The sequence below is a fragment of the Lupinus angustifolius genome, chromosome LG05, assembly GCF_001865875.1.
Source record: "Lupinus angustifolius cultivar Tanjil chromosome LG05, LupAngTanjil_v1.0, whole genome shotgun sequence".
Taxonomy (NCBI): Eukaryota; Viridiplantae; Streptophyta; class Magnoliopsida; order Fabales; family Fabaceae; genus Lupinus; species Lupinus angustifolius.
In genome coordinates, this window is record NC_032013.1 from 23,700,101 (window position 1) to 23,724,530 (window position 24,430).

At 35.8% G+C, this 24,430-nt stretch overlaps 3 protein-coding genes across 7 annotated transcripts; 1 reads left to right on the forward strand and 2 right to left on the reverse strand.

Moving 5' to 3' along the window:
• LOC109347097 (histone-lysine N-methyltransferase SUVR5-like) lies at positions 1,095–24,191 on the forward strand. Its single transcript, XM_019586825.1, has 10 exons — positions 1,095–2,021; positions 2,585–3,364; positions 17,068–17,178; positions 18,240–21,026; positions 21,347–21,508; positions 22,160–22,276; positions 22,360–22,463; positions 22,544–22,681; positions 22,904–22,991; positions 23,833–24,191. The coding sequence occupies exons 1-10, from the start codon at positions 1,095–1,097 to the stop codon at positions 23,938–23,940; spliced, it is 5,322 nt and encodes a 1,773-aa protein (XP_019442370.1). The 3' UTR covers positions 23,941–24,191.
• Positions 4,680–9,346, reverse strand: LOC109348262 (eukaryotic translation initiation factor 3 subunit C-like). 2 transcript variants are annotated; one of them, XM_019588600.1, is made up of 5 exons: positions 9,255–9,346; positions 8,627–8,694; positions 7,715–8,515; positions 6,499–7,506; positions 4,680–5,811 (listed from the first exon to the last, which is right to left on the reverse strand). In XM_019588600.1, exons 2-5 carry the CDS (start codon positions 8,648–8,650, stop codon positions 4,840–4,842), a joined length of 2,805 nt encoding a protein of 934 aa, XP_019444145.1. In that variant the 5' UTR covers positions 8,651–8,694; positions 9,255–9,346; the 3' UTR covers positions 4,680–4,839. The 2 variants fall into 2 exon arrangements, with proteins under 2 accessions (XP_019444145.1, XP_019444146.1); XM_019588601.1 differs by having other exon boundaries at positions 8,627–8,693; positions 9,252–9,276.
• Positions 10,450–15,175, reverse strand: LOC109348263 (calcium homeostasis endoplasmic reticulum protein). 4 transcript variants are annotated; one of them, XR_002107718.1, is made up of 5 exons: positions 15,067–15,175; positions 13,066–14,157; positions 12,031–12,308; positions 10,652–11,534; positions 10,450–10,602 (listed from the first exon to the last, which is right to left on the reverse strand). XR_002107718.1 is itself a non-coding variant. In XM_019588604.1 (4 exons), the coding sequence occupies exons 2-4, from the start codon at positions 14,091–14,093 to the stop codon at positions 10,741–10,743; spliced, it is 2,094 nt and encodes a 697-aa protein (XP_019444149.1). In that variant the 5' UTR covers positions 14,094–14,157; positions 15,067–15,175; the 3' UTR covers positions 10,553–10,740. The 4 variants fall into 4 exon arrangements, 3 of the variants coding, with proteins under 3 accessions (XP_019444149.1, XP_019444147.1, XP_019444148.1); XM_019588604.1 differs by having other exon boundaries at positions 10,553–11,534; positions 12,037–12,308; XM_019588602.1 differs by having other exon boundaries at positions 10,553–11,534.

Sequence of the window (24,430 nt, forward strand, 5' to 3'; positions counted from 1 at the left end):
CCGAGTCGGGAATATCCATATGTATATAGGGCTAACTTTCCCAACGGGTATTCTTTTTCATCCACAATACCCGAACCTGAGATTTTACTTAAAGGAAATCAAGCATGTACTACTAGAACCGACACTTGTTAGTATTTTAAGGCATAATTGATTTATATCTTTTGTTCTTAAAATTAAAAAACAAGTCGATCTATTAGGTTGAATATCAAAAGTTATATTCATTTAATGTGCAAGACAAACTTGTAAAATTAAAATTGAGTTTGACAATTTATACTCTTTACATTTTCCCATGAAAGTTAATATCCTTTAAATATGTGTTAGTTGTAACACCATTACCTTGATATGTAACTCCTTTTGATTCATTATGATTTTAAGAATTTATAGTCATTGATTTCGGTGAGTCTGAGTCTGAAGTTAGGAGGGTCAGTATTAGGAAAATAAAATATTGTATGATGTAATATAATAATTTATGAGTTAGAAATGCAATATAGGAACAAAGCTCTCTCTCTTATAAATTCATTAGTATTTAGTATAGACACGTCTTAGTTAAAAGAAATCATATTTATAGTTCATGCATGTAAAAAAGTGAATTTGTTTTAGTTTAGAAAAAAAAAAACAGAACATTGCATCCAAATTTCTGATTTCTGAATCACAAGTACGCATCACCCTTTAGAATCTAACATACCCATGTCGGTAAAGTTTCATTTTTTATTCATCTTTTTCTGTTTACAATATAATTTCAAAATTGAATGTGATCATAGACAATTAGATTTGTAATAAGAGAAACTATTTTCTGAATAAATTTTTGCACCAAGTTATGTAATTTCATATTTGACTTTAGGTTTTATTGGTGATGATGATTGTGGTATCTTGAATCCTGAATTGTGCAATATTTCTTAATCATTGTGCATTACATTAGATGTTGAATTTGTTCTTTCCTTATGTAAATTAGATTAGATTAGAAATGATTCACTGGATGATAGTATTACAAAACCATGAAACAATGAATTTAATTTAAAGAAATCTAGAAGTGATTTCATTATGATGGTTTTTATGTGATGTTTTCCTTTAAATTTTTATAGATTTTATCAAGCATGGATACACCAACGATTGATGTGGACCTCGGCGGGCCGGAGAAAGTTGAAGAGGTGAAAGAGGGGGATCAATTGTTCCGTTGTGATCTCTGTGATACAGAAGTAATTCACAAGTTGGCTCAGATGTTGCTTCCGGGACTTGCTTCGGCTTGTGTTGACAACACATCAGGAGGTCTCTTCAAGACTCCTGGTTCAGTGGCTGATGATTTGAGAAAGGAAATGATAGATTATGTTACCCAGAGAAGCGAATCGTTCGTTGCCGAGTCTGTTATATTGGAAGGTGGTCCGGATAGTGAAGTATCAGATCATCCTTTTGATATCATTTCTAACATGGTTGATGACTTTGTGATTTTAAAGAGGAATTTCTTTAGCCGTGTTTCGGGATGGCTGTTAAGTGAAAGGAGGGAAGACAAGATAGAGGATTTCGTTCAAGAGATGGAAAAGAAAGGTTTTTGGACTTTAGATAGAAGGGAAACAATTGCAGAAACTTTCCTTAAGAATGTTGATTTTGAGAACAAATTTCATTGTGGTATGAAGATCAATTCTCCCGAAGAGCTTTCGAATCATGTTGGCGAGTGCAACTTCAGATCTATATTCTGCGAAAGCGAGGGATGCAATGCTAGATTTTGTGCAAGTCATCTGAAGCAGCATGATTCAACTTGTCCCTTCAAGATAATTCCGTGTGAACAGAGGTGTTCGGATAGCATTATGAGACGTGACATGGATAGGCATTGTATAACTGTGTGTCCCATGAAGCTTGTAAACTGTCCTTTTTTCGTCGTGGGTTGTCGGTCTGCCATTGTGCAATGTATGATTGATAAGCATCGTTCGGATGATGTTCATTCTCACTTGTGGCACCTGCTTAAAGGCACACACAAGCAAGCAAATGGCGAAGATCTTCAACGGCGAGTAGAGGAAATTCTTCAGGTTAGTCTAAGTAAACAACACATACATGAGTGTTGCTCATTCCTTTTTCGACTTGCATTCCTTTTGGTCGACGAATCACAAACACCACTAAAAACTTTTCGATGCTGAGACTAAACACTTTTCCACAGCCAAATTGGCTAATGACAATGCCCAGTTAAGGCTAGAAGATCGTATTTGACAAAATAGTATTTCTATGGTTTCTTACAAGTTACAATATTATTTTGTGCATCCACTTTTTCCATTATCTCTTTCAAATTAAGCAAGAGTTTTTTGCATTACCTATTGATCACACCCATACAACAGAATTGTTTCTGGTGTCAACAAGCGTCTCCCTTAATACGAGTGACTTCTTTTGTAGTTTTTTGGATATAATCCGGATCAAGAGTATGATGGCATAAAATTTATGTAGAAAGGCTTAATTTGTTTCTTATAATCATACATTGGAGACATGAAACTTGAGACTTCAATCATTAGTTACCATTTATTATGAACTATTAGTTGGGAAGGGATACTCAATGTCTTTGTTGTAATCATTGTTCCGAACTTTTTGCTTATTGTGATAGGCTGAATCAAGCGGACGGTTAGCTCAGGCTCGGGATGTGAGATCTTTAAACTTAATTGTCAATGGTATTGAAGCTAAGTTAGGGCCTATGAAGTTGAGCGCCATGGAAAAACATAGTGCGGAGACTGTTACCAAGAATGCTGAGGGAGAAGTTGGTAACACCGATACGAAGGGCAATGAACAGAGCACACAGGATTCAGATACGGTAAATTCATCAGATAAAGCTGACAAGGGTGACATTGTGAATATATATAGTGCAGAGAATAGTGCCAAGACCGAGGATAGCGAACATAGTCATGTCGAAGAAAAGGATGGTGAAGAGAGGACACAAGCATCAAATATGGTAAATCTATCATATAAAGCTGAGGATACTGCTAAGAGTGATGATAGTGAACACGATCTCATTGAAAACAAGGACAGCAAAGAGAGGACACGGAGTTCCGATATGATTAATTTATCTGATAAAGCAGAAATTAATGTTGCAAACGACGATGGCACACAGGTTCACAAGGAGAACCAAGATGCCCCAGATAGTGAAATACTTAAGGGCAACAAAGAGAGCACTCAGACAAATTTGGAAAAAGAATCATATAAAGGAGAAATCAGTGCCACAAATGAGGACAATGCAGAGACTACCACTACAAACAAATATATTGAAGACATCAACTTTGAAGATAAGGATAAGGAAAAAGACATTCGAAATTCGGAATTGGATACTAAGAACAAAGACACTGAATATGATAACTTGAAAGAGACCATAAACACTTCAAAGGTGCAAAATGTATCAGATTAAGCTGCATGGCAAAGGATATGCCGCGGAGAATAATGCGAAGAACATGTTGATATACTTTCAACCCAAATCATCAGATAAAACTGATGACTATTCAGAATTCAATAATACTCTCCTGCTGAATCTTTACATGCAGAGGAGGTTTTCAACTTTGCATGTACCTTATGCTAAATTTTGATTTTTCTTTTTTGTTAATCTTATCATTCATTGATTTTCTTGTGCTTTTCCCTCCCCTCCTTGATTTTTTTGCTGCTTAGCTTTCTTGGGCAGTTCTTATTTAACTTTGAGCTATGAACTTGTATGACATTTGTTCTTTTCATCTTCAAGATTAAGCTACTTTTGGTTGCTTCACTACTATGTTGTTGCTGCTATTGAATGATTAATCAAAATATACCTTCTGAAGACAAGCATGAGTCTTGAACTGTTTAAATTAGATTCAAATTGCATCCATACTAATATTGCAATTTATTTTGGTTCAAGTGAAAATGTTACTCTCTCATTTTCTTGTATTTATGTTTTCGTTTTTCCTTTTGTTCCAAATAAGTCAATACTCAATCATATTGCTTTCCAACTATTTCATTTATTTTATCACATATGGTCAAAAGGTTTTCGTTCTTAGAAAATATGATTATTGGGATGAGTAACCATGAATCCCAAAATGGATTACTTTATTAAAAGCATACTTCGTAATAGCAAAAAAACTATCTCATTTATTTTATCACGTATGGTAAATAAAATTGACTTTATGCACATACGCAATATTTATGACTAAATAAATAGTTAATACTACATCTTTGACTTCAATAATTTTTTTTGACAATTGAACACATTGAGTGACAATCATAACTCATGACAATTAATGTTTAAAGGTATACATTTTTTATATAGGACTAACTTATATGATTATGTTATTACACATCTCAAAAATCTCAATTAAAAACTAAATAACAACCAAAAGTTGTATCAACCAAAAATAACTTGGTAATTGAATCTAAGTGCGCATCATATTTTTCTTCTTAGTGCGTGTCTTCACGTAGTTGTTTAATTCAACTAACAACACTGCACGTCTATTGTTTGCTTTAAGATTATATAAAACGACCCAAAAAACGTTAAAAAGAAACAGAAAATAAGGAATAAAAAAAGGAGTAATAAATAAGAATATAAATATATAATATAAATAAGTATTTGATTTCAAAAGTATAAACAAAAATTAAAAACCAAAACTTCAAAATATATATATATATATAATGGAAGACAGATTTTATAGTGCTGAAAACTAATTCAATATCCCTGCTAGTAGACACACCATAAAATCCTCTTAACAATAACATATCCTCGTTAAAATTAAACATTACAAAAATTAAAACCAGAATCTTCAACTGCATTAGTCAAATTATCAAAAGATAAGATACTGCAAACAATTTTAAAATGCAAAAGTTAAAAGCTTCTTATCCAAAAAAATATATTTAGGAACGAACTCCCTTAAGGCTAACCATACGAGTAGATATATCCCCTTGGGTTCCCCTCAATGATGAACCACCTTGACTCCTCCCTCCATTTGCAGTATCTTGATACCTTGTACTCTGATAACCTCGACCGCCTCGGTCCCTCGAATAGCCACCACCTGCCTGATTGAATACTCTTCCACCACCACTGTATCCTCCTGCACGGCCACTACCTTGCCTTGGCTGAGAAAGGGACAAATCTTGCCACCTGCCACCACCACCTAAAGTGCCTGTTCCACCACCAGCCGCGTAGTCCTGACCGTCCCTCCGCCTTTGAGGCAGGTCCAATCCACCACCTATCCTAGCCTCTGTTGCTCTTTCGTTATTCTCAGCAAGGATAGTTAATTTCTCGGTCAACTGGAATGCCAATGCCTGCAACCTAGTGTGCTCAACATCCTGGAAGACAATGCACCCGGTTGGCTGGTCCCAGCTTGCATGAAGCTCCTCATTGATAATCATCTTACTAACAATGCTATGAGTGTGGGGAACGGAGAGGTCGAAGATTTTTGTGAGCTGATCCAGGCTTAAGGAATCATATGAGGAAGAGAAGGTAAAGAGGTATGTCCTCAATGCCTCTTCCTTGATTTTGAACTTCAGCATTTCAAGCACAGCATCTCGATTTCTCACAAATTTCCATACATCAAGAGAGACAATAACATCATAAGCCTTCTGGAAGTCTCCCTTGTTAAGAGCCCTTGTGGCAGCCATAACGTGATCTCTGACATTTTCAGGTGGCCCTGTGAATGATTGTCTGTCACTGACCTCAAGCAAACGGCGGAAATTCTTGCTGATGATTTTCCGCTTTGAGTCATGAACATTGGCAGCCATATTGGGAACTTCCAGCAGCATAGCAGATATTAGATGCACTGACTCCAGGAGCTCAAGATTTATGTGCATATGATATGGCATTTGACGTCGTCTTTCCAACCGTTCCTGAAAGCAGATAAAGAGTTATAATACTATGGTCCGAAATATAATTATTACAATTCTAAAACAAAGGCAAAAAGTAATCCAGATTGAATGTATCACAACAACTAATATCATTTACTAATTGCAAATCTTTAATCATACACAATATGGAAAACAACACTATGACAGTGACATAGCTGTACATTTTAAGACTATGGAAGTTTGAATAATATAACCTTTCCAATGTAAATTATAATACACCTTGGCAGTATATAGACAAATTCCTATCATTTTCTTCTGAAAGTATTCATGAGACAAATTTCATGTAAAACTCAAGGCCATAATAGCTGCACTGTGCAGACAACTGCCTTACTTGACACTCAGTGCTTCGGAACGAGCTACTCGGGTGAGTGACACAGACAATTAATTTTGGGACTATGATTTTTTATTGATTTAAATATATATATGATAAGGGTAAACATAGATACATCGTCTACTTCCTTGGTCTAAATAAATGCAGGAAGCAGTTATCTAGATCAGCAGCTAAAAACTTAAAACTTGCACCATGTAATAAAACAACCATAAGAATTAAACATTAGTTTGAGAGCCAATCAAAAAACTTGATTTGATATTTTTCAATAATGAAAATAGTGATTTCCTAATTACTCAAAAACATTTATCACAAATTTAAAAGTGAAGGGTAGTAGGTACCTGTTCTGGAGTCTTCTCATGATAACGACTTTGAGACACACCTTGAGCAAGCAACTCCTTCACCCTACCACCAGAATAAAGTTCAGATAGACAGCCGTGTGCTTCAGAAATCAGTCCAACACGAAAAGCAGATAGACCCAACTGTGACATAGCCCTGTTGAATAGTATCTGTGTTGAAATGTCCATATGCTGAACACTATCCTGCAAATGGCTCATAAGTAGTAGATCACGGGCAATTGAGAACTCATCACGAAGAGCATGATGATATATATCACAAAGCATTGCCCGTGCTTTAGTGCGCTCATCGCCATATTTGTATATCAGTGATACCAATACATCCATTTGGGTCCTGCTACTCTCAGGAAAGGTAGGCTTTCGGGGTACAATCTCCGGAGTAACAACAGAGGCAGTAGGAATTCTTGTTGATTCATTCCCTTTGGACTCCTCCCCTGCCTTCCCATCATTATCTCCATCTTCTGTCAGCTCAGCAAGTTTTCTCATGGCATCATAAACCTCTTGTGGTTTGTAATAAATAAGTTCAACCCTCCTCAATGCTACCTTAGAAGCAGATTTGTAATCTCCACTCCTTTCAAGATATTCCTGAACATTCTGAGCAAGAACCTGAAATATAGGCTCATCCCTCAGTCTCTCAACATACTCACGGGTATGAGGATCTATGCACTGTAGGCTCTTGAAAAACTCAGCATCTATTTTTTCCAAGAAAGCTACTAAGTTACCCCAAACATGAATTGGTCCATTATAGTCAGCACCTTTCTGAGTTTCATTCTCATTTGACTCCACTGAATCATCAGCCACTATGTTTGGGTACTGCACTAGAATATCAAGAATGATCAGCATGTTCTGCACACATTTTTTCCACACATTTATAGGCATATGCCCACTAAGGCCGGGATTAACATCAAACTGAGCAGAAACCACACTGAAAAGAATTTCCAGCTTCTGTGCAGGTGTTTTAGCAACTTTGGTTAAGAACGTGAGCTGTTCCACCTGTTCAAATATGCAATAACAACAAACAAAAGTCAATGGTAATCAATAAATTGAGGATTTATAATTTTAACATGCATATGGCCAAAGCATCGATAGTTTTTAGAGGACATTGTGCACAACTTACACCTGTTTATTATAATTGTTATTAAAATAGATGATTGACTTTAAAATAATGATAATAAAGTAAAAAACATAGACATGACTGTACCTGTTCAAACCTTCCAGTACCCTTCTTGCCTCTAGCTGCCACAACCTCTTTGAACTTCTTGTTAACTATGTCCCAAGTAATCTCACTAGGGTCTTTCATAAATTGCTTATCCATAAGCCTATCTTTCTTGCTAAGCTTTTGATCCCACGGTCCATCAGCAGCATCTGCCTTATCATCATCATAACCATCAGCTTCAGAATCAGATTTTGTTACTTTCTTGCTAAGCTGATCCGGCTCGATAATCTCATCGTCACTCTCATACTCTTCCTCAGAATCCTCCTCTTCTTCCTTTTCGCCGTCACTCTCAGGGCTCTCCCGGCTTTTATTGATCAAGTCCTCATATTGCTTATTGTTTTTCTTCAATTTCTGCTTCATTGAGTTCAACGCCTTAGCATTGCTACTACTCATCTTCTTTTTGGCTTCCTTATTTGCCAAAGCCTGAGCCAAGAAATCTTCCAATATCACAAGTGCCTTAATGTAAAGATTGGGGACCTTGTCAGACTCAGTAACACGCATAACTTTTTCAAGCTGTTTGTTGATCTTGTCAAAGCTCTCTTGCAAACTGACCCAATCATTAATCTTCATGGCATTCTTCATTTGGTCAACAGTAAGAGTCATCTCCTCGAAACGCTTATCTTTTGCAGACCTGACGACACGCTTCTCGCCATCAGAGTCATCACTGTCACTTGCATTACCCCGGATATACTTAGCAGCATTAGAAGGTTCGCCTGCTACTTCATTTTCCCTTTCCTCATTTTCATAATCACTTCCTTCCTCCTCCTCCTCAGAATCACTACCACCCTGCCATTCAGAAGAATAACATTTTAATATCAGACAACAAAATTATCGTGAACCCACAAAACATACAAAATTAATCACTATTCTTTATCAATGGAAATCCAGGTTAAATACCTGTGTCCAGAACCTCGAAGCCATCTTTTGTCAAAGTTCTGAGAAACAGATCAATACAGCAAAAAAACCTGCATTGAGCATAATGATATGATTCAATAAATGCTAAACACAGAAATATGTTTTGGTCTATAAAAAATATAGAAAATTTTGAATTTAGTACACCAATCTTTTTCCTTGGCTTCTAAATTCTAATCCCGTCTTGATTTGGTGGTGTGTATTATAGTCCCCATCGATTATGATGTCTCAACACAACTAAGATTTTTTAAGCATCATAAGAAAAGTGATTTTTGACTTGAGTAAAACACTGATTCAACCTTTTGATAGATTTTGATATAAACAATAACTATAAGTGTTTTACACAAAAAGCAATCTGAAGTTGCTTTCAATTATAGTGATAAACCATATTATTCGTTTAAATTGCAGAACTCAACAGTGACTGAAGCTACAATAACCAAATCGCGACCACAGCAATTTGCGCAATTGCAATAAACACACATAACCCTAACCCTAAATTAAAATCAAAATTATGATAAAACGAATAAATGAAAACTGTTACATAATAATATGGCAATATCACAAATCATAATAAGAAAAGGATTAATAAGAGAAGAGAGAGATGAAGAGGAACCTGAGAAGAGAGAGAAAGTGGTGCTTGGTGTTGTGCAGTGCGGCGAAAGAAAGCGAAGATAAGAAGGTTAGGGTAGAATAATACACAATAATAAAAAGGCCCATGTTTTTTATTTATTTAAAGCCCATAACAGGAGCATGACTGGGCCTCAATTTCATGTGTTTCTTTTAAAAAATGTTTTTTTTTTGTTAGAAAATATGATAATTTTTACGGGTCTATTTTTTTTACGGCTCGGTTTAAGGTATGATGGTGATGGTGATAATGAGCGTTGTTGCTAGGATAGTCTCGCGTGAATAACTCTAAAAGGGATTATGATAGGGAAAAGGAAATGAAAGTGGAAATTAAAAAATATAAGGGTGGAATTGAACATTGATAATAAATTATAATATTGTATTCACTCCTAGAGAAGGAAATGATGCTGGTCATAGGCTTGCAAAATGGAGTAAAACATAGTTTTGGTATGTTTGCCTTTGGGTTGAGAAACCTCCAACTTTCTTAATAGAACTAGTCTTACATGAATCTTCTTATAGGTCTAATGAATGTTCCTATTTACTTGCAAAAAAATGAAAATGCATTTATCGTTTTGTTGGCTGCATAAAAGTTCATACTTATTGAATAATTTTTTTTGGTTTTTCACATGTATCCTCGCACTTGAGGCAATTCTGTCCGAGCCGGGAACATCCACAGGTACGTGGGGCTAACTCTCCCCGCGACTCGAACCCGAAACCTTGCTTAAGAAGAATCAAGCATGTACCACTTGAACCAACGCCCGTTGATACTTATTGAATAATTTAATTCATGGTTAATGGTGTTTTATGTATGTTAGTATTTATCAAGTATTAATCACACTTGGGACTAAAACTACTTTTTTAATATTTTCTAAGAACAAAAGCCTGTTTATACCAATTTCATAATAGAAAAATACAAAGAACAATGATTAGATCTCAAAGTGCGAGTAAAATGGTCATAAAAGGACTGAAATAAAAATGTGTTCAAATTAATTATTTGAACATCACCTATAAAAGTCAAGTTTAATCGATTTGCAATGATATTAGAAAAGTTACTTACAATATTATATATCAATACTAATATATTATGAAAAGATTTACTTTATGTAAGAGTTATACATATAAATGATAATTAACTCACCTCTAGTATAAAAAACAAAGTGTGAACCCTACCATCATAATCAAACTCAACCAAACCAAAGTCCAGAACATTTGAGTGCAAGAAAAATATTTAGAAGGAAATATCTATTTTCAATTACCACCAGCCTAGGTTGAATTTGGAAGGAATGATTTGAAACAGGGAAATAAATACAGTTTCAGCATGGGATTATCAAATTCATTTTTATCCCATTACCAAGTGTTCATTGAAATCTTCAGTTCCCAGATCATAGCAAATACAAATATCAGTTTAACTATAACTATTCAGAGAAAGATTAAAGACGAAACTACAAAACCCAATAATGGGTATTAAGTGGCTTTCATCTGGCCACAGCTCTAGTACTCATTGATGAATGATAATTGGTGCTTCTCTGCTTCCGGTAAGATGTATATACATCATCATACTGGCTAACCTCATTGGGATTGGCTGTGGCCCCAAGTCCCAACCTTCCTGAGCTACTTGACCCTGGTTTCATATCTACAGTCCCATCGGAAAATGTTCCGGTATCGGGATCAACCTGCTGCAAGTTTGGCGGTGGAGGTATACAAGCGCCTCCCTTTCGTACCAGAGGCTCTCTCTCGTACTCTCTGTCATAATCGTCACCATCTTCATCTCTTGATTCAGAGTTCATAGGGCCCTCAGAAGGGTTAACCTCTCCAATTTCTTTAAAAAACTTTGACACTCTTTGAAGAATTTCTGATGGTGGTACAGTTGATGGTGGTATCATAGTTGGGATATCCAAAGGGCTCATAGGAGAATATGGGACCCCACTACCAATCTGCATCTTTCTAACCATTCCAGGAATTAGGCCAGGAGGGAACAACGGATATGGTGGTAATTGTTCACTGGTGCCGGACAATGGAGGGGGCAATAAATGTGTGCCTGGCGGTTGATTAGCTGGTTGACCAGAAGATGGTATAGGCATAGACCCTGGAAAGGCGCCGGGAGGAGCAGAATTTGGAAGATATGGCTGAGCTGCCAGAGGTATTGACATGGATTGTCCTAGAGCTGGATGTTTATCAGGACGATCTTGTTCTAAGACACCTGAATTAGAGCCCAGCCTATCAGCATGCCACTGCTGGACAATATGGTTGGGGGGAGTCTGCAGCAATCCTACAATTGGAATGGAAGAAATTATAGATAATTGCTCAAATCAAATAATCTAAACCTCAAGCAATCAATATCTTGTAAATGATGTAAAAACATAATTGCAATGTTAAGGGCACTGAAGTACATTATCTTTAACATATTTAGTTAGATAAATGACATATTCATATGATGTCACTAGTGGTCAATGTCATATATCAGGATACTTCATTAAAAACTTGATGAAAAAACACAAATGGTTTGCAACGTTTTATGGATAAATTTATGACAGACGAAACAACATACATAGATTACTCCAGGCGCTTCACCGTCCTAAAAGAAATCAAACAGCACTCAAGCAGACAACTTCTCTTAAAGCAAGGGGGGATTTTGAGGTTTTTTATTTCCAAACCAATCACTGTCTCATACCTTGTAAATTATCCAACTATATATGAGAAGTAATTCACTGACTTTTGCATCACATATTGACATTACACATTCTGGTTTATGGGGAGAAGCTTACCTGCACCTGAATCTGCTGAAACAGACGAAAAATCCTTGGAAGCCCCAGGAAAAGAATGTGTTTGCAGTCCACCAATCATCTCACCCTTCAGCAAAGATATAGTCTCTTGATCATATATCTCTTTAGAAGCCCAGAACTCCACCATTTGGTGCAGTCTATTCCTATATTCTTCATTGCTTTGTGGATTGTGATAAATTCTTGCAAGCATGGATCCTAAAGCAGGTTTAAACGCAAAGGCTTCATTGTCAAGGTCATGGGTGCTTGTTCTCCGATTCAAACTGTAAAATAAGTAATGCCCAAGGAAAATGAAAAGCAGAATCATTGAAGTTAGCATCAATTTCAAGAAGATTATTAGTAGTTAAAACATGAATAGAACTTAGCAAGAGGAGTAGATCTTATCGAGCTAAAAACTAGTAAGAAAGTACAATTACAGGGAACAACATTCTATTTTTATAAAAGGGAGAGGTATAGGGCCAGAAATAAATTTGAATAATATATGAGGTGAATAGAAGCTGGACATGAATGGGAAGGTTTTATTGAACTAGAAAGAAGACAAAAATAACAGACTGCAAATAAAATCCACACACACCTTGTCAGTGAAAAGGGTTTTGATGGGACAAAATATTGTTTAGCTATTTCACATTAGGTTCAGACTATGTTCCAAGATTATTAGGATGGAAATAACAGATTTTGAGAAAAATGAAACAATTGTGAGTTGAGGAGAAAACTATATGCATTTGTCCAGTATGGATAGATTGACATCCTACCTAGTGTAGGGAACACGATTTTTATTGCATTCCACCTATCATGGAAACCAATCGGGTAAAAGCTGCACAATGAAATGACTAAGCTGATTTGACACTACAGCACAGAGACATAAAATAAAGTAAAGCTGTCATCCATAGTTTCTACTGATTAAATTAGAAGCACAGTTCTAAGAGCCTATTATATGCTAAAATTGATAATCAATCATATTACATTTCTTAAATAGTGACCAGAAAGCTATCTCTACACTGAAATGATAATGCATACTACCTGTCAAAAAGAATGTCATTGGCAACATATATTATATGCAGCTGCCTCTCAACGTCATCCAATTGATACACTCTATCTCTAAGAGCCTGTGCTAGAGCTGGTGCAAATGGAGATCTCTGCGTGAACCAAAGTTTGGCACCTTTAATAGACTCCTTTGTACCGTTCAGATTGTTAAGAACATTACTGAGCTCCATTGCAACATCAGATGGAAGTGGCCCAGAGAGCCCTTTGAAAGATTGTGATGACTGATCATACTCAGGTCGACCATGAAGCCCAAAGGACTGAGGATGTTGATGGTGATGTTGTTGATCATAGAACTGTGGATAAGGAGGTGGACCAAGCATTGAAGGTGAAGAACCAATACCAGCAGAGTTCATTGGAGGAGCATTTAGAGGAGATGAACTCATCATTGGATTTGGAGGAGGATGGATCATGGACATTGAAGAAGACTGAAAGGGTGAGTTGAAAGGACCACCTGGAGGACGTGTTGAGAACCAAAGTTTATAGCGATAGTAAGCATGGCCTTCCCCCCCAAAGAGGAAACTATAGGAAGGATTATCTCTCTGTTTTTCACATATCATGGCTTCAAAGTCAGGGCCATTTTTCACAGCATACTCAACAAGTTTGTCAATTCGCTTATGGAGCTCAGGATCAGTTGGGGGTGCGACTGGTGGTGGAGCAGAATCATAAAATGGTGCCGGGGCAATAGAAGGAGTAAAATGAGAAGGGAACGCAGGTGGCCCTTGGTGTTGCTGCTGAAGAAGATGAGGAGGTGGAGCGGCATGAGAGTGCAACTGTTGAAGTTGCTGCTGCTGCAGGGCATGGTGATATGGGTACTGTTGCAGAGAGGGATGTGCGGGACCAGGACCGGGGGGTATAAAAGGTGGGCCATGCACTGATGAAGGAAATTGCTGATGCTGGGGATGAAATCCAAACTGCTGATGCTGTTGCATATTGGATGCTTGTCGTTGTTGCTGCGCATATGCCATAGCAGAGGCTGCAGCATAATCATGACCCTGACGTTCCATATGTCCTCCTAGCAAAATTGACTCGGGGTACACCTCTACAGCTCTTTATCAGTACTTAATGTACCTACAACCGATGAAGACGAAAATCTCAACTTGACACAACACTCGTATTCACAGAAAATACTACACAATACCACCAGAGTAGGAATTTTTATTATATATATACAAAAGAAAACTTTAGTGAGAACACTTTATATTTAAGGTGAGAATAATGACTCTTGACAATACGACATACAGGGATGACCAAGATTAAAAGTTAATTGTCACCTCACAAAAAAAAGTTCCAAGCATTTATGTTCTACCTCATCATTCAAATAAGATTCAATAGTTATAATTCATTGTTCTTACCTTATTTTCTGTTCCCAACTGGTATGTCTCTCCCTACCCTCTCTCTCTCTCTATATATATATATATACACACACACACACATGCACACGCACACACATATATTCATAAAAATAGGTTTTTTCCTAACAGTTTTGGTGCCATTGAGTTTGGAAAGAAAACATCTACAAAAACACTATTGTTTTTCTGAAACTGTAGGTTTTAAGTCAGATAGGACTAGTGAAAATAAAACAAAAAGTTATAAGACCATGTCAAAAAAAACAAATAAAGATAGAGGGTGAATCAAACTATTTTATCTATATAACAATTTGTCCTAATTGCCTTCCTTTCACTTTTATTTCGATTTCATGAAATTCTCATTACTAAATTCAGTTAATTTTACAGTAATACATAAGCTGAAGCTGTTGACCCTCCAACACAAACCCTAACTAATATTCCACTATCATAATTCATTCACCAGTTATTAAAATTCCATGTGAAACTACAATAGTAATAGAAATTAAGAGAAGTTTGTTACACTGTTCCTAAGATGATTTCTATGATTGAGTGAAAGCAATGAAATCGGAAATAATCAAATAATCATAAAATAAGTGAAAACGAAAAAAGTAAAAGGTGCTGATATCGTTACCATTGAATTTGGAAACGCTAATCGTTGCAAGCGAAAGGATCTGAAAATGTTGCAGAGAAAGGGAACATTGTAGGGTGAAGCAATAAGATAATAACTGCACCCTAAGGAAGAAGAAGAAGGCCCATAAATGTTTGGGTATCAAATTAAGGCCCATTACAATATTATTTATAAGAGGGGAATTCATTTACTCGTAAGTTTTTTAAATTTATTACTCATTATATATATCAATTTTTGGGAAATCTAATGGTTTCATTAATGTTTAGATTTAAATCATTAGATGTCCATATATTGATTGCTAGAATGAAGAGTGAGTTTAAAAAATTTATTCTTTGACTAAGTAGATCTTCACTCGAATTATAATTATAGTTCAAATAGTACATGTTTGATTCTCCTTAAGCAAGGTCTCGGATTCAAGTTTTGTAGATAGAAAAATACCCACTAAAAACCTGTGCAAGGATACCTGTGGGAAACCAAAAAAAATTATAATTATAAAATATTAGTTATTTTTTTCTAAAGAATATATCCCATTCTATTTGTTTCCTATTTGCATAATAACTTTGTTTGCAAATGAGCTTGAAGCACATATGAACGGTGGTAAGTTATGGATTTCAAATATACAAATCCTCAACAAAACAAAAAGGAGTTAAGAATTAAGCTAATTGTATGGAGTATTATTTTTTTGTTTCACACGTATTCTCACAGTGGAGGCAATCTGTTCGAATCGAGAATATCAAAGATATGTGGGGCTAATTTTCACAACGGATATTTTGTCGATCCATAAGACTCGAACTTGAGACATTGCTTAAAGAGAATCAAACATGTACCACTTGAACCAACACTCGTTGGTAATTGTAAGAAGTATTTGATAGTTATATGAGAGTTATTTAATATTACTAATATATCACTTCTAGAAGGAGAGTCACCTGAAATTACTAATATACCACATTTAGAAGGAACTCTGGAACTCCCTTTGGTAAAGGTAACTTTGGAAGGAAAGAAAGAAGAAAGAGGTTGGATAGAGATTTTTCCTCATGCTCCTTTGGTTGAGGGGAGAAAGAGAGACAGACGAGAAAAACATGTGGAAAAAATCTTTTCTTCACAACTTTGAAAAGAAAGAGGGGAGAAATGACACATTTGACAAATTTGTCTATATATCCATTTATTATTAACACTTAATTTCTACAATGAGGCAAAAATATTTATATAATATGGTCTTCAAAAATCATATTCGATACGTAGAATCTTCAAAGATTAAAATTAATAAACTTAAATTAAGATATACATATATAATTTTGAGATAGTACATGATATATATATAGTACTTTTATATTATGTATTATATATATATATATATATATATATATATATATATATATTCTACTTTTAAATTATATTGTTCTTGTGGTTGTTTATGCAAGATTCATCACTATGCCTAGTTAATTTTCATTCTCTTTATGTCATGCAACTTGCTATACGAGGATATAATTGCCTTTGCCTCTACTTGATTGGGTGATGTGGCTCATGTGTATAAGCCTCTAAGTTTCATATTGAGTATCTTGTCTTAAAACTAATCGTGAATTCTTTTGTACATTCCACAGTATATGATGTATTTCAAGAAAGCTTTGTGAAGTAAGGATCATTTTAGTATTTGCCTTGACGTATTTCTTATTTTAAATATGCTTGGCCTGGTTTCTTACGCGGAGGGAGGAGGGGGTGAGAGAAGATATTGCCTTGGATATCTGTATATTAAAGAATATTACTAATTCTCTTTTACTTTTTTAGATTTCATATCTTCCATTGACATATTACCTTTAATTGACAATAAATCAAATTAAGCTATTTATTTCATTTGAGCTATACTATTGTTTTAAAATTTCATAAATTCTAGTATTCCTAATTTATTTTGATAAATACTTTTATAACAGTTTCAATTAAATAAATTTGTCAGCAACTTCCTCTTTTCGGGACCTAAGTAGCATAAGACTTTTTTGTTGTTGACAGAGTATATTGCAGCACTACATCAATGCCGATTGGATACAACAGTCTTCTCAGTCTTGGGTTGAACGATGCCAGAATGCACATAGTGCCGAATCAGTAGAGCTGCTGAAGGAGGTACCTTAATTTTGTTTTGGCCAATTCATGTATCTAGAAAAAGGATGATTTCGTGTATGTGAGTTTGTATAATCATCTATGAAAACTGCCAATTTTCCTCATAAAGGTTGATAAACATAAGAATCGAATAAATGAAATGCCCAATATGTAACACTCTTTTCTGATTTCGTGCATGTGAGTTTGTATAATCATCTATGAAAACTGCCAATTTGCCCAGTATGAGAATTCAATTTAGCCCCTACAAGGACAATTGTTTTTCAGTTTGGTCCTCGCAATTTGTATGATCAGTTTAAGGAAAAAAGCACATTTTAACCAGAGATGTTCTTATAAACTTTTTTGAATTTTGAACTTTGAATTTTGAATTGTGGTAGATTTAGTTTATATTTAAACTTTGATTTTTTTGACATTCTAGTGCTTGATTCAAGGTGCACCACTCAAACCCGGAGCTTATAGCATTAAGTTGGCCATTTTAGGTCTTCATTTTTTGATCTATCCCTCAATAAGGCCATCTTGTATCATAAGCTTCTTTTATGGTATGTCTTTCTGTAGGGAAGACCCATGGCAGCTACCAATCTCCGTCTGGGGTCCCTAGAGTCTTTTCTTTTATCCTTTCATATTTTACCCTTGCACTAGCATCTACCCTCCTTAGCTGCCAAAAAATGTATTTTGAGAAGATTAAGGAAATTCTTTTATCTTGCATAATTCCTCCTCCGAGAGATTATGTGTAGCCATGAACTTTATTTGTTTAGTTTTGGTACAAAATAAAACCAGTATATGCATTCCGTTTCCTCTTTTGATTCACTGATGCTATCTTCTGCCGTATAGGAATATTAGTTTGTGAAGATTTTTCTGAGATACTATACTTAGTTCATGCAGTATGATTTTTTTAACACCTTTAAAAATAGAGAACATGGTTGATGTGGTGCTTCTTTTTTGGTGCTCAGATTGAAATCATGTCACATACGATGCAATGAATACATATTGCCTTGATTTATTTAACAATAATGACAAAAAATTGGGTCAATATGTTTGGTTGACTTATTATTTTTCCTTTTGTTCAGGAATTGTTTGATTCTATTTTGTGGAATGTTGTCAATACACTTGGGGATGCACTGCTGCAACCAACAATAAGTTCTGTTTGGAAAACCTGGAAGCACGATGTAATGAAATTGTTTTCCACATTTCCTTCCTTATCTAGCTGCAAGGACAGGCAGCAGCAGATCCCTGATGGTTCGTACCAACTCAGTCTTCAGGCTGGAAGAAAAAGGCCCAAACTTGAAGTTCGTCGTGCAGATACACATGCTTCACAAGTGGAGATGAAGGGTTCAAGCCACTCTATTACTCTCGAGACTGACCCAGGTTTCTTTAAGAATCAAGACAGATTGAGTTCATTGGCAGCTGAGACTTCCAAACAGGCATATTTTAGGGAGGTGCCTATTGAATTTGATTCACCTGATAGTTTGTCCGATAAATGGAATAAAATTGTAGCTGAGGCTGTAGATCCCAAGATCTTGCATACAGATGGAATGGAATCAACGCCTATGAATGAAATGCCTGGTAAAAAAATTGTTGAATCTGGTAGTAAGAATCAACAATGTATAGCTTATATTGAAGCCAAAGGAAGACAGTGTGTGAGGTTGTCTATTGATGATGATGTATACTGTTGTGTGCATTCTCGTTATTTGGGCAGCTTAGCAAAAACTGAAAAACCTGTTTCAGTTGATACTCCAATATGTGATGGTACCACAGTTCTTGGTACTAGATGTAAGCATCATGCCCTTCCTGGATTTTCGTTCTGTAAGAAACATCAGCCTCATGCTGAAACGGGTCAGACTTCTAATTTAACCCATAATACACTAAAGAGGAAACATGAAGAAAATTACTATGGTTCGGAGGGCTTGTTTTGCAAAGACTTGGTACTGGTAAATGTTGGAAGTCCATTGCAAGTAGTACCCGTGTCAGTAATTGGCAGTGATTCCTTCCATGGACAAAGTAACTTACATCATAAGCCCATTCATTGCGGCAATGGTCAAAATGCAATGGAGGCACTTCACTGTATAGGCTCTCCTCCCTATAATGACAATGACCGTTGTTTGGAAGCTCCAAATTGGTATTCCTTGTACTGTGAAATGCACCTTCCAAGCTGGCTTAAACGTGCAAAAAATGGAAAGAGCAGGATAATATCAAAAGAAGTGTTCACAGAACTTCTAAGGGACTGCTACTCATGGGAGCAAAAGCTACATCTCCACAAAGCATGTGAACTTTTTTACGGGCTATTCAAAAGCATTTTAGCACCAAGAAACCAAGCTCCTAAGGAAGACCTATTCCAGGCGGCTTTGGCTGAAGCCTCTAAAGATACTAGTGTTGAAGAAATGTTTACAAAGTTGGTTCATAGTGAAAAGGAAAGTCTCAAATTGATTTGGGGTTTCAATGATGACACAGATGCATCCCTATCAGTGGAAGGACTGCTTCTCCTTCCCTCCACAACTAATGACAACTTTGATGATGAGAATGCGATAAAGTGTAAGATCTGCTTTGCACAATTTCCGGATGACCAAACACTTGGTAACCATTGGATGGAGAATCATAAAAAGGAAGCACAGTGGCTGTTTAGAGGTTATGCTTGTGCCATTTGTCTGGATTCTTTCACAAACAAGAAACTACTGGAAACTCATGTTCAGGAGAGACATCGTGTGCAGTTTGTTGAACAGTGCTTGCTTCTACAATGTATTCCTTGTGGTAGTCATTTTGGAAATATTGAGGAATTATGGCTGCATGTTCTATCAGTTCACCCTGTTGAATTTAAACGATCCAAAGCTCCTGAGAAGCAAATTTTGCCTACTATTGAGGAGGAGCCTCCAAAACAACCTGAGCAGGGAAATTCAGCTTCTTTAGAGAATAATTATGAGAATCCAGGCAGCACTCGGAAGTTTGTTTGCAGGTTTTGCGGGTTGAAATTTGATTTACTACCTGACCTAGGTCGCCACCATCAAGCTGCTCATATGGGGCGCAATCTAGTTACCAACCGCCCTGCAAAGAAGAAAGTTCATTATTATTCACATAGATTAAAATCTGGAAGACTTGGCCGTCCTAGATTTAAAAACGGTCTGGCTGCTGCATCATATAGGATCAGTAAGGCTAATGTAAATTTGGAGAAGAGTATTGAGACTATAAAATCACTTGACAAAGGAGAAAAAACCTTACATTCACAAGGAGCTGAGACTGAAAATACTGTCATATTGGAAGAATATCAATGCTCAGCAGTTGCAAAGGTTTTGTTTTCTGAGATGCATAAGACTAAACCTAGGCCTAACAATCTTGATATTTTATCCATTGCTCGCTCTGCTTGCTGCAAAGTTAGTCTTAAAGCCTCACTGGAGGAGAAGTATGGAATTTTGCCTGAAAAACTCTATTTGAAGGCAGCAAAACTTTGCAGTGAGCATGACATTCTAGTGAACTGGCACCAGGATGGATTCATTTGTTCTAAAGGTTGTAAGGTATTGAAGGACCAAACGTTTCCCTTGGTATCTCTTTCTAATGGTTACCCAAGGCCAAAATCAGTAAGTTTACCGCATCCTACTACTGAAGAGTTGGAGGTTGATGAGTTTCACTACATTATCAATTCAAACCAGTTAAAATTTGGGTCCTCGCAAAAGGGCGTAGTCTTATGTGGTGACCTAAGCTTTAAGAAGGAATCAATTCCAATTATTTGTGTGGTAGATGAAGAAATTCTAAATTCACAAATGCAGGGGGTTAATGAGAAAGATAGAAATCCTTTTAGGCCCTGGGAGAGCTTTACCTATATTACAAAGCCGATGCTTGATCCATCCCTCAATCTTACTTCTGAGGTAACTTTCACTTAATTTTTTCATTGATCAAATCCTAATTGGAAGGACTAAAATTCTTACTTGATGTATTTCGTTCTACTTATTTGTCATAGAACAGGTTGTATACTCATGTTTATCTAAGACACAATGTTAAGTACCTAAAATTTTACCAAGTTTTATTAAGCACCCGATGAATATTTTCCTGGTGAATATACCAAAGTACAGACAATGTTCCACTTTTAAGTAAAATATGTCTTTGTGAAATTGAAGATAGAAAGAATTATTGTATCACACACTATATTTTCATTTTTTTCTCAATAGTTTCCCATATTTATTTACAGAGTCTGCAACTGGGATGTGCTTGCTCAGTTTCTACCTGCAGTCCTGAAAGATGTGATCATGTATACCTTTTTGATACTGACTATGATGATGCAAAAGATATCTTTGGGAAACCAATGCGTACTAGGTTCCCATATGATGAGAATGGTCGAATAATATTGGAGGTAAATATTTGCTTCAACTGTAAGTTACTATTAGATCTAAAAAGAGCTAAGAGTTATTTTCTGAGTGTGTTAGGCATTTCTTAGAAACAATATAACCAGCATATGCTAATATCCTGAATGAGGATTAGTCTCGGTACAACAGTAAATGGTATTGTCTTGTGAGTTGTGACTTGGAGGTTATGGGTTCAAGTACTGGAAGTAGCGTCTCCACTTGCATGGGTAAGATCACATACATTTTACACTCATACCCCACCAAGTTGGAGCCCTTGAACCGACCTACCTTTTTTTAATGCTAATATCCTGAATACATTATTTTTTCCTAGTTATTTTTTACTGGACTTCTATGTTTCCAAATGTGTTATACCTTTTTTCCTTTCCTGTCGTTGCAAAATATGTGTTAGTACATCTTTTCTGTGTGTTGACTTATCCCTGTTGTTACTGTCATCATGTATGTTCTTCTCTTGATTCTTTTAGAATTATTTATATCGGATATTATCTAGATTCAAGCATCAGCATTACATGGCTTTGCCCTTCAGTTTCGTTCATAATTTGGTGGCATATACATCAGACATTTGCCATCTCTATTTCGTTATAACTAATTTATATATTTTCTTTTTGTCCTGGGCTGGGAATTGCCCTACAAAACTGCAGGAGGGTTACCTTGTCTATGAGTGTAACCGTATGTGCAGATGCAATAAAACCTGTCCAAACAGAATATTGCAGAATGGAGTTCGGGTTAAATTGGAAGTCTTTAAAACAGAGAAAAAGGTAGTTGGTGGTTCTTATTCTTTTGATAAATTCAAAAGTACTATTAAGGCTTGTTACATCAACGCTTGTTATTCGTTTTACAGGGATGGGCGGTAAGAGCTGGTGAGGCTATCATCCGTGGCACATTTGTGTGCGAGTACATTGGAGAGGTTTTAGACGAGCAGGAGGCACACATTAGGCGCAAGAGGTTTACACTTCTTCACGATGTTTCTTTTCATTAGTTGACGTTGCTTTTCTTTTTAATGACTCAATTCATATCAATACCAGATACGACAAAGAAAATTGCTGCTATTTGTATGACATTAGTGCTCATGTCAATGATATGAGTAGATTGATCAAAGAACAGGCCAAATATGTCATTGACTCTACTAGATATGGAAACGTCTCAAGGTTCATCAATAATAGGTGAGCATACATTTAATATATTAGCACAAAAATACATGTTTCAATTTGTTCATTTTCTGGGTAACATGATAACTGTTTTACTATTTTTTCTCTCAAGCAATATTATTATTTTAACATACTATAAATATGAAGCTTAAGATTTTATCACTAACAACAATTTTTTTGTTCTGATTTTTTCTTCTTAAATTGTTGGTTTGCTGTTGCAATTTCTTGTTATTGCAGCTGCTCACCCAATCTTGTGAGTCACCAAGTTCTTGTAGAGAGCATGGATAGTGAGCTTGCACATATTGGTCTTTATGCGAGTCGAGATGTAAGTACTCTTCTCTATATTAATGTTTCCATGAGTATTGGGAGTATCTCAGTCTCATCTATGTTGTTTGAGAATACGCACATGCAAATTATTAGAATATCCGAAAAGTATCTTATAGTATCTTAATGCATCTTTAAGTTTCAAGCAAGTTAGAAGATTTCTCAGGATTTATTTTTTATTTATTTCCACGTATAATTAGAACTACGATTGTACTATTAGTATAAAATAGGTTTTTTGGATTTCTTTTACCTTTTGTATTATTCGTCTTTCAGTATTATATTCAGTTCATATCCATCTCATGTTTCATTATTTTTAACACAACCTAGTTTTTCCAACACATTTTTGTTGATTTTGTTGCTGGTTGGTGTGGGTGAAAGTGATCCAAAAATGTTAGATATGTGAAGTGATAGTTTGGTAAAAGGTTAAAGGACATCGTTCTATTAGAATGTTGCCCTCATTAAAAAACTAATTGGAAAAAACAAAAAAAAGTGGCAGATGCTACTGTACAGAAACTTCCAAAACCTTGAGGTTTTGGACAATTGTGGGCATTTGCCGTCGATGCCCTACAATTGCGGGCATTTTCAGTCGATGCCCCACAATTGTGGTCATGATACAATTTCAGCAACTCCCAAAACCTTGACATATTGCTGTCTGTTACAGCCATAGACCCAAAACCCTGTTGTATATCTCCTTGTTGATGGATTTATACTAGTGTTTATGGATTAGATAATAGACATTACTTATTTGACAAGAATGAAAATATTCATCCAAATGTTACTAATTCCTGCATTTCCCCCTAGCTTCTACATTGATTCAATTTCTCTTTGTTTCTTGTAAACAGATTGCTTTGGGTGAAGAACTGACATTTAATTATCATTATGAGCTTGTGCCCGGAGAGGGAACTCCTTGCCTTTGTGGATCTTTAAACTGCCGAGGACGCCTTTTCTAGAACTTCAACATTTGTGCTGTTGCAATAAAATTTACAGATTGCCTAATTTTGGGAGCAAAAGATTTGCTCAACATTTAAAGGTTCAATTGTGTACAATTCTTGGCTTTGTACAAATTTTCTTGGCTGTGTACAATTTTTCACCCCCTATCTTTAGGTCATGTCTTTGTTTTGGTAGCTTAGAGAACATTTGTTACCTTTTGATTTCTCTTGCTTTATTTTCTCTGCCTTCTGCATGAAATAATTTTGAACCATTTTGTCCCTTACCCTTCAAAAGAAAAAGTCCTAGATTGGGAACTTTTCATCATTATTTTCTCTTTTTTTATTATCCATTGATTAATATCTTTGATAGTGTGGAGGAATGTAAACATGTGCATTGGTTTTAATTAGTCTTTCTTTTGTTGGATAAATATCTAATTTGTGGAATTAATCTTTCACATTTTACTTTTGTTCCTTAGAAGAAAAAGTCATTTTAAATGATAATAGATATTTC